The 14,627-nt window shown below is 33.4% G+C and overlaps 1 protein-coding gene across 2 annotated transcripts; it reads right to left on the bottom strand.

The window, feature by feature from the left end:
- Positions 1-237: 237 nt before the first annotated feature.
- On the bottom strand, positions 238-14,463 carry S6kII (Ribosomal protein S6 kinase II). Of its 2 annotated transcripts, XM_076397372.1 has the most exons (16): positions 14,305-14,462; positions 14,146-14,180; positions 13,617-13,700; positions 13,389-13,550; positions 13,177-13,338; positions 12,581-12,784; positions 12,296-12,531; positions 12,023-12,238; positions 11,776-11,965; positions 9,160-9,330; positions 8,910-9,086; positions 8,775-8,853; positions 5,929-6,071; positions 5,721-5,867; positions 2,161-2,282; positions 238-2,099 (listed from the first exon to the last, which is right to left on the bottom strand). In XM_076397372.1, exons 1-16 carry the CDS (start codon positions 14,330-14,332, stop codon positions 1,970-1,972), a joined length of 2,286 nt encoding a protein of 761 aa, XP_076253487.1. In that variant the 5' UTR covers positions 14,333-14,462; the 3' UTR covers positions 238-1,969. The 2 variants fall into 2 exon arrangements, with proteins under 2 accessions (XP_076253487.1, XP_076253493.1); XM_076397378.1 differs by lacking the exon at positions 14,146-14,180 and having other exon boundaries at positions 14,305-14,463.
- Positions 14,464-14,627: the final 164 nt, after the last annotated feature.

The following is a 14,627-nucleotide window of genomic DNA, read 5'->3' on the forward strand; positions in this document are numbered from 1 at the left end:
GCGCGGTCCTCGGCATTAATTCTACCGATTAACGAGTGACCAACTTAAAAATCATCCCAGAAAACATCCGGTCTTACCCAGCTTGGCATAATTAGGCAAATAAAGTTTTTATTACTGAATTACAATTAAGTTGTAAGACCTAATTTGTTCTTTTTTCTGTATTTTCAAAAGCTTTTATGTGACTAACATAAGGAGACATATATACTATTAATATAGAGATACTAATAAATGAATGTAAACAGTTTGTTTTTAAATTTATTTCACCTACTAAAAAATAACAATATATAACTTTACAAACATACTTTTGGTTATTCAACTTTGTATTAATATTAGGGAATTCAAAATTAATGTGACGATATAAATAAAGTGTAATAAATAAATTCACTAGACGGGGAACCTTGTATCTTTATAGTTCACACTACACTGATATGCACACTTTGGCTGTATTTTATTATGCAAGGATATAACTAATTATTACTGTGTGGATTGGTTATATCCTGTATGAGACAAGCACAATCATATTCTTATAATTATAATAAACATAATAAAGCAAAAATTAAAATACGATTTTAAAGCGATGTTAGTAGCATTTTGAGAGCAATATGAAATATAATACTGAAATGTGTACACAATCGGTAAGTATATGGGAAAGCTATTATGCAGCTTTTTGAACAAGTTTTAAAGTAACATGTTAATTAAATCGTTAAGACACTTTTCGCTTCAAATAAATACATAAGTACAAAACTACATAATTATCATATTACCCTCGTAAATGTCTACACAGTATCCACATCTCTGTTCACTAGAGAACATTTACCGCATTGAACTGTTTACCACATTGAACTGTTTACCACTATAACAAATTCACTGATTCGGTGAACAGAGAGGAATTACCATATAAAATTTTAAAAAACATATAACAAAATATAAAGAAATAATTATATAAAAATACATAGTACATTTAATGCAATCACAATTATGCATAGAGTGGTTCATTTAAGATGAAAGAAATTGACTTCAAGTCTAGACAGGGTGTTGATTGGACATTTGACTTCGCAACCGGAATGTATAGGGAGACGTAAGAACATTAAATTATAAAAATATTTTTTAAACAACACCCTGTACACTGACAGTTTGACTGCAAATCCACTACCACTATTTGATTGAACATGTAAATTTAGCTTGAATTTGTATAAATATCTTTTTTTTAAACTAAGGTTACTAGGATTCTAGTGACCTTATCAAATCAAGTTAGTTCTAAAACCCCGGCACAAAATAGTCAGCTGGTATGTAGCTTGTGTAAGATAATTTAAAATATTTCCATTTTATACCTAATCTTTGAAAAATATATTATAGTTCTAATCGTCCTCGTTTAATCCTAGCTGATTGTTCGATATGAATCTGTTTGTTAAGTTTGAATCATTACTAAGAATATCGGTAAATATCGTGATGCCCTTGGATCGGAACGTCCTAAAGCGGGCTCTATTCTATTATCAACAATGGGATGCCATTGTTTTTTCTATTCTATTGGCGAGTCATTGAAACGTCTTCTCGGCAATGTTGCCACAATTTCGTTTTACAAATGTAATAAGAAAAATACCATTTGATCGGTTAGGTGTCGCTGAGAAGCTTTCTTTTGGAGTGTCACGTATAGTAATAGGAACAAAATTTGAACACTGCAAAGTAAAGCGTTCGAAACGGCACATACATTAGCTGATAACGATGAGTATCAGGTTGGGGCTAAGCTATAAATATATATATATATATATTTTGATATTTTGTCATCCATTCCAATTCCCGGATGCGTAAAACGATATCATCACCGTCGCAATTACCCTAACAAAACCATTTTCCACTCTTTTATTCATCCCCCCTCTCATAAAAAAACTTTTTAATCCTAGCACAAATATTCACCCCTTGTCAATTATTATACTTACAAATACAGACCACATTTCACCCACATAATTGACTAACCCACAGTTGTTAGGGACGAGGATTGCTGAGCGCGTTGGGCGGCTTTGACTCGAAGTCTTCTTCGAGCTAGTTCGGACATAGCTACTGGACCGAGATCAGCTACATGTGGTGATGTCGCGATTGCTCTGTCGATTTACATAACAATTATTGATGAGATTTTGTTTGACATATATTTCAATCACTCACCGGTATGTGGCAGCCACGATTTCTTTCAAGTGAGCTCCGGGCTGTTCCGACTTATTTATGCTGACCTGCATTTGTGGCGTAGATGGTTCCTCCGTTACCATAGGTTGAGCTTGGTTAGCGCTCTTTAACAAGTAAATTAATAAAACCGTAATGAACACTTATTAGCTAAGTGAAAAAGTAATCCAAGTATATATATCATCATTTTTTAAAAATTAATTAGTTGTACTTGCATTAATAGACATGCGACGCGAGTACGGGCTTAATAGATCAGTATGCATTTCCCAAATTAAAATAAAACTAAACCACTTGAGCGAATGTGAAGAACACACTTATACACTAAACAAGTTCGTGTGGTTTCGTTCGCTTAAATTTCAATTTAAAATTGTATCTGTAGTAGCCGCTTCCATGTAATGTGATTTAACAACCTTATTTCATGTTTTAAGTGGAAATCTTGAATCACATCCATGTAGTGCATCGTTTATCCATTTGATCTCGAGGTCATCGCGCAGCTCTTCGTTGGTTACGTAGCGATAAGCATTGGTAATAAATCATACTTAGAACTTTGTTTTGAGTGCGTTGGATTACTAGTTAGTTAGATGTTATAGCGCAACAGCATATTTGCACTCCATAGGTCCAAGTTGGCTTTATGATTGATTTATAAATCAATCTCTTCGATAGGTTTTTGTTATTCGTCGCAACGCAAAATTAATATGGACAGATTTGGAGCTGTTACGCTGTATATTCAAGTCTCTAGTCTATTTGAAAATCTTGTTGATGGTACTTTTTCAACAGTCTTAGGCAGATATATATTTTTTGCCATGATAACTGTGTCGTCGGCAACTATTCCCAGTACTGTTTATTACGTTGTTGGGATATTAGCAGTTTGTGCTGAATAAGGGGCATATTCATGCGGGACTAAATTTTCTTTCGAAAAGACATGATTCCAACAGTCGATAGTAATTCTACGGTAGCAATTTGCTCATTTTGTATATGAATCCTAAAGGCCCTACCAGGTCAAAAGCTTGTAAGACATCCAGCAATATTGCAGGGCAGTATTTATTCCTTCGGATGTCTTTTCAACAACCGCTGTTACCCCAGGTAGTGGTGATTTCAAAATCCAAAGTGGAAATCTGATATTTCTATAAGTGGTTTAATACGACAACTCATAATATGTCAATTTTTGTGGTAACTTCCATTGGAGAAAACATATTTACAGCTATATCGGGATAAACACGATTTGTATCTATTGTAGATTCTATATCATTCGGTTGAAATACGTTAGATAAATGTTCTGCGAATAACCCATTCATTTCGATCATTTTTAGTACTCTAATAACTACTAACTTTAAAATTCCGAGTTGCTTTCCATTCCATTAGTGAGTAATCTTCGTCTGCTTCCAGACTTAATTCATTTATATATTTTTCAAAGCAACTCTGGCTATCTTTTGATTTGTTTGATTGCTAATTCTACTAAATATTGTGTTGTCTACAGCATGGTTTTGTGCCATGCTCTTATAGCTTTTCGTATTTCTGTTATCAATTCCCGAATTTTGAATTCGCGTATGGTGGCAGTACTGTGCTCTTATAACGGTTGCCATCTGACGTCGTTACATTAAACATAATTTGGAATTTGTTTCTGTGCTGTGATTTTGCTTTACGTGTGAAAATGGGCTTGAGTATAGACTCATACAACATTACCTTGTTATCTAACGATAATTTGAATTTGCGCCCGATGAGCCAATGCATTTGATATAATTTAAGTCCAAGTTGTTTTCGTTTAGAAAATATGTGCTTCTTCCAGGTTAGGCGTCGATCTAAGTGCATACTAAGATATTTAACATGCTCTGCTTGGGGGAGTTGACGATAATTGATATTCACTGGTGGATATGTTCTTCTACGCAGGGTAAACGTTACATGGGTGGATTTTGTTTGATTGGCTTTAATGCGCCATGTCTTCAACCATAATTGTATTTGCTCCAGGTGTGTTTGTAGGTTTATTGAGGCTGTGACTGGATCTTCATGGGATGCTAAGATCGCTATGTTATCTGCGTATGTTGCCACAGTAGTTATTTTTGTGGTGGGCAGATCGGCCGTATACAAAAGATACGGTACTGGACCCAGTACACTACCTTGCGGAAGTCCTGAATATATGGGATGTAGTTTGGTATGTTCATCGCCTTGATTTACAATAAAATGCCTATCAGTGAGATACGATTTTAGTAAGTGATAGTCCGGATGAGGGAGAAGTTTCTTTAGTTTAACTTGCAAGCCCGTATGTCATACTTTGTCAAAAGCCTGAGATATATCTAGAAAAGCAGTCGAACAATATCTTTTGGCATTTAGGTCAGTATTTATTTTGTTTACAAGTTTATGCATTTGTTCTATAGTGCCATGCTTATTGTGAAATCCAAACTGATGTTCTAGAATAATTTTTCTTTTTTCTATTATATAGTTTAGCTTCTTTATGTCTAGTTTCTCGAAAACTTTCGAGATTATCGGTAATAAACTTATAGGCCGGTAGGAGGTCTATTTTTCCTGTTTGAAGAATTATTAATATTTTAGCTACTTTCCAGATGCTAGGGAAGTAATTAGTGATTCGTAGCATAGCATTAAATATAAATGTTAATAATTTTACACCTTTTTCTGATAGTTCTTTTAAAATTTTACCAGTAATTAAGTCATAACCAGGAGCTTTTTTAATATTAATCTCTCTCATTATTGTTTGTTTTTTGGCCGTTAATTTCTCGTGCGGTATATCTAAGTCTGATATTATTGAATTGACACAAAGTTTACAAAATGGTTAAAGTCTAATGAAGCAGCGGCATGGGCATCGTTTCAAAGTGTTCTTTCAAAAACTTTCACGGTAACCATGAATGTTTCTCATAATTATTTTTTTTTATATCTCGATTTGTTCCTATGAAACTTGGGCGACACGAGCGACGAGCAAAGAGAACGAAGACATAATGAGCGATTAGTGTTGGACCCTAATGCGTGAATCAGATGCCAAACGGTATAAAAGACTTAAACAGACCTCTGTTTATTTCTCTGTACAAAATGCTAGTCCGTCCAGTCTGCCTCTACGGAGCACAGGTGTGGTACAGGTATGTCTATGAGAGACAACTTGAACTACTCCAAGTGTTCCAATCGAAAAAAGTCAATGTCAATGTTGCGTTGATCAGTGCCCCATGGTTTATGAGGAACGTCAGCACTCACCTAGAATCAGGCATCCCGTTTGTGAAGAATTTCACGAGCATGCTCAGTGTAAGGTTCTCCATAAGCGCCTTAGAACACGACAACACCTTGATTAAATCCCTACCCATCCACAAACCTCGCTAGTAAGCCAACTACGACAATCCCAGTTATAATCCAGAGTCTCTGTCGCTCGCAAAACACTGACTATCCCGAACTCGAAACGACATCAGCAAAAGACCATTTGGTTCTAGCTGGTCAACCAATTTTAAAAAACGAGCTCCTGATTTAAAAAAAGGATACCTTTTCACATAACTAATAGGGCAGAAATGTAGCTGTTTTTTTAAATATTTTTTGAAAGTTTTACAAACCTGCTGTGCGTAAAATACAGATGATTGATCATGAATCCACGGATGTTCCGTCAGTTGTGCTGCGGTGGGTCGCCGTTGTGGAGCGATGTGTAACATGTCGGTAACCAGCATTTTCGCGTCGATCGAAACACCCGCCCATTGGCTACCCTGTAAAACAATTAAGTATATATTAATAAAAACAAACTAGGAGAACAATTAAAGAAATTACATGCAAATCTAATTTGCCCGAACTTATCCTCTGCAATATCGTTTGGGGACTGTCGTCCGGTTTGGTACTGAAAGGACATCGACCAGAGAGCATTATGTATAATATCACTCCTAATGACCATATATCACATGCGGTATCATAACCTGTGAAATACAAACATGTAAGCAAACGTTATAAAAACTAAATAGTACTATGACGTGTCTCTAGATAATCTTACAAAACAATTTATTTGTGCCTACGATGTAGTTTTAATTTGCATTTTACTTTTAAACTATTTGCAATTTTTTTATTATCGTGGGGCATAAGCGTATGACCCTTTATACTTAAGTTATAACCATTGCTTAAACACATTATTTTAAAACTTATTTAAGATAGCTTGTGTTGTTCTCCGCCGAGTTATGGAATCAATTGTCACCTTTAAATATAATATTTTCATTTTAAAAAAGTATTTTTCAAGAAAACTTTGAACAATATATATATTAATCAAAATATTTTTTATTATCTCTATAACCTTTTCCCGTCTTTCTGGCAACACGGTAATACACTATCAAAAGAACGATGTTGGTTTTGCAGTGGTCCATTTTTGCACTTTAGTACTACAGTTTGTTTGTATGGTAAGCTATGAAACCGTGATTTTGAAACGATACTTTCATTCAATTCGTATGACAGTCATTTTGTCTGAAAACAGTTGATTTGTCAACTGCTAAGTTGTCTGAACGCCTTTTTAATAATTTTTTTGGTCATCCAGGTTTTACATCAGACTCACTGACATCAAAAACACCACTTTTAAATCATTGAAAGTAAAGCAGACGGTATAGCGAACGAGTAGTATTACCATGAGGTTCTGCAATTATACTTTATTTCAATATACTTAAATTTGTTTGGTTTGGTGGATAGTGCCGTATTTTTGTAACATATATAACGTGAAAATTGATTTATTTAAATTAGGGTTGGTTAACTATCGACTGAAAATGACTATCGAGTGTTTCAGTCAACGCTATTTTTGGTCCGACTGATTTGATTATTTTTTGCGACTATCGACAGTCTCAGTCGTATACTTTCAGTTATATTTTATGATATGTAATATATATAATTTTATGTTTTGTTTGTGGTATGGAGTAAATAACAATACAGTGTACATTAATAGAACTCTGTTTTTCAATTAATTATTTGTTATTTATTTATTAATGTAATAAGGTAAAAGGTACATTTTTATTGATAAATAGAAAAATAATTTGGCTGCATTTATGTTATTTCAATAGCCAAGATTGGGTCTTTTTCGATTTTTTAAGTATTTCGATGTTTGTTCAAGCCTTTTGAAAACTTCTTTCATTCAAGTTTTAACAAATATCATAAACTATTACATATATTACATTGCCAATATGTATTGCAATGATATAAAAGTAATTTTACATAATTCGAAATGAAACTTTTGTTTTAGGGTAATACATTCATAATTACATCAATTATCTCTTTTCTTTTCCAAAGAAAGTTCGAAAAGGAAAATACGTCGTCTCCATTTTACGTCTCCGTCTACATGTTGAATTGAAATAGAAATAACCAACCATTTTAATTACATTTTGTTCTGTTACATCAATCTGGTATCATTATCCCATTCTTTTTTTCACACCGCCACTTGCCAACTTAAATTTTTTTAAACTGAACTAACCTGTACAACATAGTCCTCTCTCAAAATTAGTAGAGGAATGAATTCGTACATCTCAGTCTGTTATCACGATTAGAAAAACAAACGAAGCTTGCATTTGACTGAAATAGTTATATTTAGTTAATAGATTATTACTTTCAGTCGCTAGTTTTTTCTATTATCGACTATTTCGATTATGTTCAGTCCATAGTTCCCAACGCTAATTTATATCAAACACGCTCCATTATTACTATCAATTAATTTGAGTAAAGCCATGATATTAGAAACTGAATCTAAAGGGCTTACAAAACTGGTTCATACCAATGAGAAACTTCTATTTTCTTCTGAGATTAAAACAAGTGATAATTTGAGTACTACTTTTAGATTATATGGTGGATACATTAAGCTCTTACAACAAAGTTCCCAAAATATTTGACGGGATGTCAAGTATACAATTTGGGCTGTTTTTTTAATGTCTGTTGCATTCTCTATGGTTATCCACAGTAGAGTTGAGAATCAATTGTTTAATCAACTAAAATAACTCATCGCAAAGCAGTATCAGCTTCGTAAAGCTTATGAGTTTATTATCCATAATTCGCGATCTTTAACGCTTTAGATTGTCGTATGTGATGCTTATTTTAACAAGAATCTAGATTTGTTATTATTATAAGTTTTCATGGTCAACCCATAAATAATCTATAGGTCAAGCTTTTTTTGTAGTCAGTTTTGTGAAATCGATTCAAAACAATTAGTAATAAATACTTAACTCCATACGATATATGCACCTGCTCATATATTTCTCATAATTGATCAACCATTTCACCAGCTTCTTCTGTGGTTGGCCGACCATCTTGGCTCATCTTTCACATAAACTACTTCGACTAATTTTGACGGTTACACAGTCGAAATGTCAAGCGTTTTTCAACGATTCATCAAGAAAATCAACACATATTTTCACGAGCCAAACCGAGTCGAAGAAGAGTACCACATATTAATGCATTGCAAGTAACAATTTGGATTTATTTGGAGCAAAAAATATTTTCTGTGAAATATCCAGAAAATTAAAAGAATATTTTTTAACTATTTGACATGAATTTCATATTAAATTTTATTGTTAACTTTTACCGTGTACCCGATGTGGTGCGAAAATGTTTACCCGCCGTTTACTTCGAGTTTAAATAACACGGTAAATTTGACCCACCTTGGCGTTTTAAAACTTCGGGAGCGACATAGTTGGCTGTGTAGCATGGTGTCATTAGTAAACCATTATCAGCTCTGAACTGGAAAATGTTAAGAGCAACGATAAACTGGTAATGAATATTATCCCCTCACAAACCTGTTTGGCAAATCCCATATCACAGATTTTGACGCCGTCAGGACGGCTAAGATCACTTAAAAATAAAATGTTAGTTGGTTTCAGGTCTCTATGTACAACTCCGTTTTCGTGCAAATAAGCCACTGTAATGGCAAGGCTTTTCAGTATCACCGCCGACTCCTGTTCAGACAATCTACCCTATAAATTTAACATTTTTCGTCTCTGTAATACTATTCACATCACCTATCTTCAGACAGCACAAAATAATTACCTTAGATGTTATATAATTTAACAAATCACCTCCGGTAAGCAGTTGCATTACAAGATACATCTTCAATGGCTCATCGTAAAATGTTATAAAATTTACTATCCCAGGATGCTGACCGTACCTTAGTAATACTTCCACCTCTTCCCGGCAGTCGTATAGTTCTTTATTAATTATCTAAAACAGTATTTTGTTTTGTTTTTTCCTTTATTAATCAGACACTTTCAAAGGTGGGCATTAACTTGTTAACAGTTAATAAATTACTTTAGACAATATAATTATATTTTAACTTTTCAGTTAAATAAATTAAATGGTTCACCCGTGTTAAACCACCCAAAAGGATGATTTAATGAATAAATGACTTGGCTCAACACTCCATGAACCGACACCATATCGCTTCCGAAGAAAACTTCTAGATTCTTTGAAGTGGCTCAGCCTCCCTCCAATTCCCAATGTTATACCAATTTCCAAACTCTTCTCTATTGATTTCTTATTCTTTGTAGCGCGTTTGTTTTTTTTTCAATATGGTATTTTTCCTTGGATTCCTGTTTCTTTACAATTTTATTGTACAGTACTGTTATTTTCGTATTCTAAAGCTTCTATTTACTGCATCTTCCGTTGTTCTGTTGCTATTGTACACCTTATTGTTCTCTTTGTTTTTCACTTTCGTGTCTTCCTCCTCATTTTCTACGTCCTTTTCCTGTGTTCTGTTTAAATGTTCATCGCCTTTTAGCATTTCTACTTCTTTAATTTTATAGTGGGTATTAGGGCAATGGGTTTTTCCTTTTCTTTAATTTTACCCTATTCGTATTATTATATCCATTTTAGTATTTGTTATGATTATCCTTCATATTGTTTTATAACTCCTAAAATTTTCTTTTATATTTTCCATCTGTTGTTCCTGTACTTCAAATAATATTTCTTGTTTCTGTAGCTCCTATATTTTCTCGCCCTGTCTATGTATTACCTGCTTCATCTTTTTCACTTCCTTTTGAGTGAGATATTTTCATCTATATTTAACAGTCTTGTCTTCTTTTCCTGGTCGGTTTTTCCTTGCTTTTATTTTGTTTATTCTCTTCTTTAAGTTTATTGCAATTTGATTACAATATGTATTTTCACTGTCACTCGTCCAAAATGATATCAAACAGTGAGTATCTTTGAAAGAAAATAAAACAAATTCCAAGTTTTCGAGCCCTGTTTTATATGCAAATATCAGAAAAAGTGACTTGTTTTCACCTCTATGTTAAAAAAGAAAACGATGAAAAACGAAGACAAGGGCAAAGACATATCCCAAGTGGGTGCGGATAGCCCCATTAGAAACTATTTCATCGCCAACACGATGTAGAATGCGATAGATCCCACAAATTAATTAAAGCTATGAATTGTAGGAGGAACTTGATTTGTAATAAAGTATTTTGGTGAGAACTGGGGACAAAATTGGCTCTACATATATAACTAGTACTCATAGATCAACTTTGTTTTTAACACAATTTTGCAAGCAAAAAGTCTTGCTCAGATTAATTCAATGATCAAAATGTAACTATAATGAAGGAGATGGGAGGGATTTATATATTATTATTATTATATTACTTGACAAACAAAAATGTAGTGGCGTGTTACCAACCACGTGATGTATAGATTTATCACTAATTTTTTTGTTATTCAAATTGTTTTAGTAACAGTACTCAGTAATTTCTCTGCCATTACACTTTGCCATACAAATAGATGATAGAGGCACCCATGCAGATGACTTTTGTACAAAGCCTCTCTCTTGGTTTCGTTTATTGTTTTGTGTATATATATGTCATTAGTAGCTGATCATCAACAGCAGCTCCAGGAATTTCGTTTGATCCTTTTTAGTCAATGCCCTATTATGTGATAAAAAAAATTGAACGGCTTATGGGAAATGAAAAGTGCCTGCTGGACACAGTTTTCATTATGTTTCGCTTACTGTGACTGCAAATGCATGTCATTAACAAGGTCCCAAAAATCCTGAAGTTTATGAACGCAAAACCTGAAGATACTCTTAATAAAAAAAGGGAAGCAGTACAATCATTAATGTTAATATTAGTGGAAGCAGCAATAATGAATCCTGAGGGAATTATTTTTTGGTTTGAGGAAGACTCATCTTCTAAACAAATCTAGATGAGACAAGTCTTTGAATGCCAAGTCTGACTGATGAGAACTTGACTGGGCCCAAAGTCAAAAGCTTGTTTTATAGATGCTTCACTTTTAGGCGAACAAGTTCTAGGCTATCCCGTCTACTAGATTAGCGTCCTTTTTTCTATGGGAAAAGGATCAGTTTAATATGCCGATGTTTCTAAAGGATAACTTGCAAAATTATGATCATTGTATTGTCTAACTTGTAGGTAAATATCACACCAGATATACGGCGTTTTTTCAACTCGAATTTGTTGCGTGTTTTGGGCTATGCACTTTCTCGGCCTACTCTTGAGTATGAGTAAGGCAACAAATTCGGGCCTGTATGTTTAATTCTTTAACAATTTAATGTTCTTTGTATTTTATGTGCCTTAAAACATTTGATGATGAATATTTTAAGTTAAAGTTTCAGATGTAACAGTGCCTGCCCACCTGTGGATATTTCTGATAAATATTATGTACCTTTACTGCATATTGTTGTCCTGTCGCTTTATGCTTAGCTAACTTACAAACACTGTAAGCTCCAGAACCTAAAACCTCCTGTAAAACATATTCCTCAAAGAAGTTGCGCTCCTGCGATCGGAAAGTTTTTTTCGGTGCCTCGATACTTCTAGTTCCATTTTCCAATAAACAGGGAGCGACAAAACTAAAGCTGAAATACGACTTTTATCACCATATTCTGGTACATGATGAAAATTAAGTTCTGTACCCTCTAAACAATTCGTGAGTGTTAGCACTTGCCGGGACACCCGGCGAATCTTTTGGCGTTCTATTAGCGTATTCAGGGTCAAAGTATGCGTCAGCAGGTCCGCACATAGGCCGTAAAGGTGGTCTAATTTTTTTATTTAGTACTGCGTCGAAATCTATTGTTTCAAAGAACTCATGCTTCTTCAAGTCCTCAGCACCGCCTGGTCCAGCACCAAGTCTACACCAAAAATATTATGTAAAATAATGCGTAATACATTTCATGAAATAATGTAACCTGTTTGCTGGATTTCTCTTAAATAAAGCCCTTAACAGACTCTGTGCCTCTACGCTCAAATGAGAAGGCATGCCTAATTTTGCTTTTAAAATTTGTGTCATTGTATCTCTCCTGGTCGGACCTTGGAAGGGTAGTGCCCCTGTCAACATTTCATACATCAGCACACCAAAAGACCACCAATCAGCAGCAAATGAGTGCCCTTTTCTATTTACAACCTCAGGTGCCATATATTCGACCTACAAATATAGTCTTTAATTATATATTCTCTGTTTCAGTAAAACTTACAGTGCCACAGAAACTATAAGCTTTTCCTTCATCTAATGGTAGTTTGGAAAGACCAAAGTCAGTCAGTGCTATATGACCTTCTGCATCTAGCAATATATTTTCAGGCTTCAAATCTCTGTAGATAATACCAACTGAATGAAGGTGGTTTAAAGCTAAAGCCAATTCCGCTAAATAAAACTTTACATCCTGTTCGGTAAACATAACCTGAAATAATTATTATAATTAATCACTAAATATGACATAGGATTTTTGCAATAAGGGAATATCAATGTTATTATACAGACACTGATGACAATTAACCATCACATGTTGAACAATAATACAACTTGAACACTGAGTGTTAAGACCTCAATTTTAGTTGCAAAATTTTTATCTATAATGTACATTGTTAAATGAATGTTTATATAACCAGTACATATAGGTAATGTCAAAAAAATTAACCATTCATCATTGCCACCATGAGAACTGGATTTTTTAAATCAAAATTCTGAATATCTCACATCCAACTTGATTAATTCCTATTCAATATCTACCCGCCTTTCCATAATTACAAAAAATTATGTGATTATTTCAAGCATTAAAATACAATGACTCACCTCCCTACTTAATCTTGAAAATAAGTCTCCACCTCTCAAAAAATCCAATATAAGGTACAACTTTCCAGTAGTTTGAAAAGCATAATGCAATTTTATAATGAAAGGATGCTCTACTTCAACTAAAATATTTCTCTCCATTCTTGTCCTGAATCTATCCCTTACCTATACATTAGCCAGTTAATATATTTTATTTTCCATTAAAAAATGTATACCTTTAATGTGGCTTTTTTCAGTACTTTCATAGCATATAATGTTCCTGAATCACTGCCAACTATCTTACGAACAAGAAATACTTTACCAAATGATCCTTCTCCAAGCACTTTAAGCAAATCGAATTGGGATGGGTCAGCTTTGTCATGTCCATTTCTAACAACCTAGATCCAAATTCAGTTACCTCAAATGTACTGTATGATCTTAACATCATAATCTTAATAATTTACCTCTCCCAATTCAATTTCATGTTCTTCTGATGTCCCAGCAACATCATCTGTTCCCCCAGCATCCTCGCCATCACCGGATTGTGACTAAAAAAATGTGACATAATAAAAACAATGAATCATACCATAAACATTTAAGCTTTGTGTGTGCAAAAAGTCTACAAAAATGATTTAAATACTATCAGGAGTCACCTACTTACTATTTAATTGCATATAACAATTAAATATATTATAAAAATAATAGTGAGATAAGGCAATAATTAAGATAGTGTTATTCATCAAATAGTAATATATATTTGATAATTATAAGTGGCATTATAAGACAAATGTATTCATATATTTTTTTGAGATTTAAAGTGTTCTACAGTCCCATGTTCTTTCTACAAGCAGAAGAATAGCCAAAGCTTAATTGCCTTAGATGTACTGAGGCATTTAATAATATAGCTGATTCTTTAAACTAAAGCTTATTACATGCAAGAAAGATAATACTTCAAATCAAAATAAAACAAAATAACAGGTATTTTTTACGTACAGACACTATTCTTAGGGATCTGGACACTCCAAGTGCTGCAAATTAATAAACTTATTATAAATTATAAAAAACAGGCGTGCTATATGTAAAAAAAATAGGTAACAGAAAAAATATGGGACAAAAATCAGGCATTTTGTGTTCGACCTAAGTAAATCCTACCTCTGTGTCGGCGTGCTGAATTTTCCATGGCTCTATAGAATTAGCCAGCGGCATTTTAATTATTCAAAGCTATCATTAAAAAAACACTTCCCTTTAAAAAAGTTTATTTGGTAAACTATCAACCGTCAATAAAATATGGATAGAAAAATTTAACAGCTGACATAATTGACACTTGTTTTCCAACTACCAACTTAATATTTTATACAGATGTGACATATGTAAATATAAAATAAAATAATAACGTTATTATGTATAACGATGTTGCTACCTTTGTTATTTTATTTTGTTTATATTGTATATTTCTCCAAAGATTATATTTGTAT

Source organism: Rhynchophorus ferrugineus, unplaced genomic scaffold, assembly GCF_030347505.1.
Source record: "Rhynchophorus ferrugineus isolate W39M unplaced genomic scaffold, kcgeb_rfMv2 rfM1, whole genome shotgun sequence".
Taxonomy (NCBI): Eukaryota; Metazoa; Arthropoda; class Insecta; order Coleoptera; family Curculionidae; genus Rhynchophorus; species Rhynchophorus ferrugineus.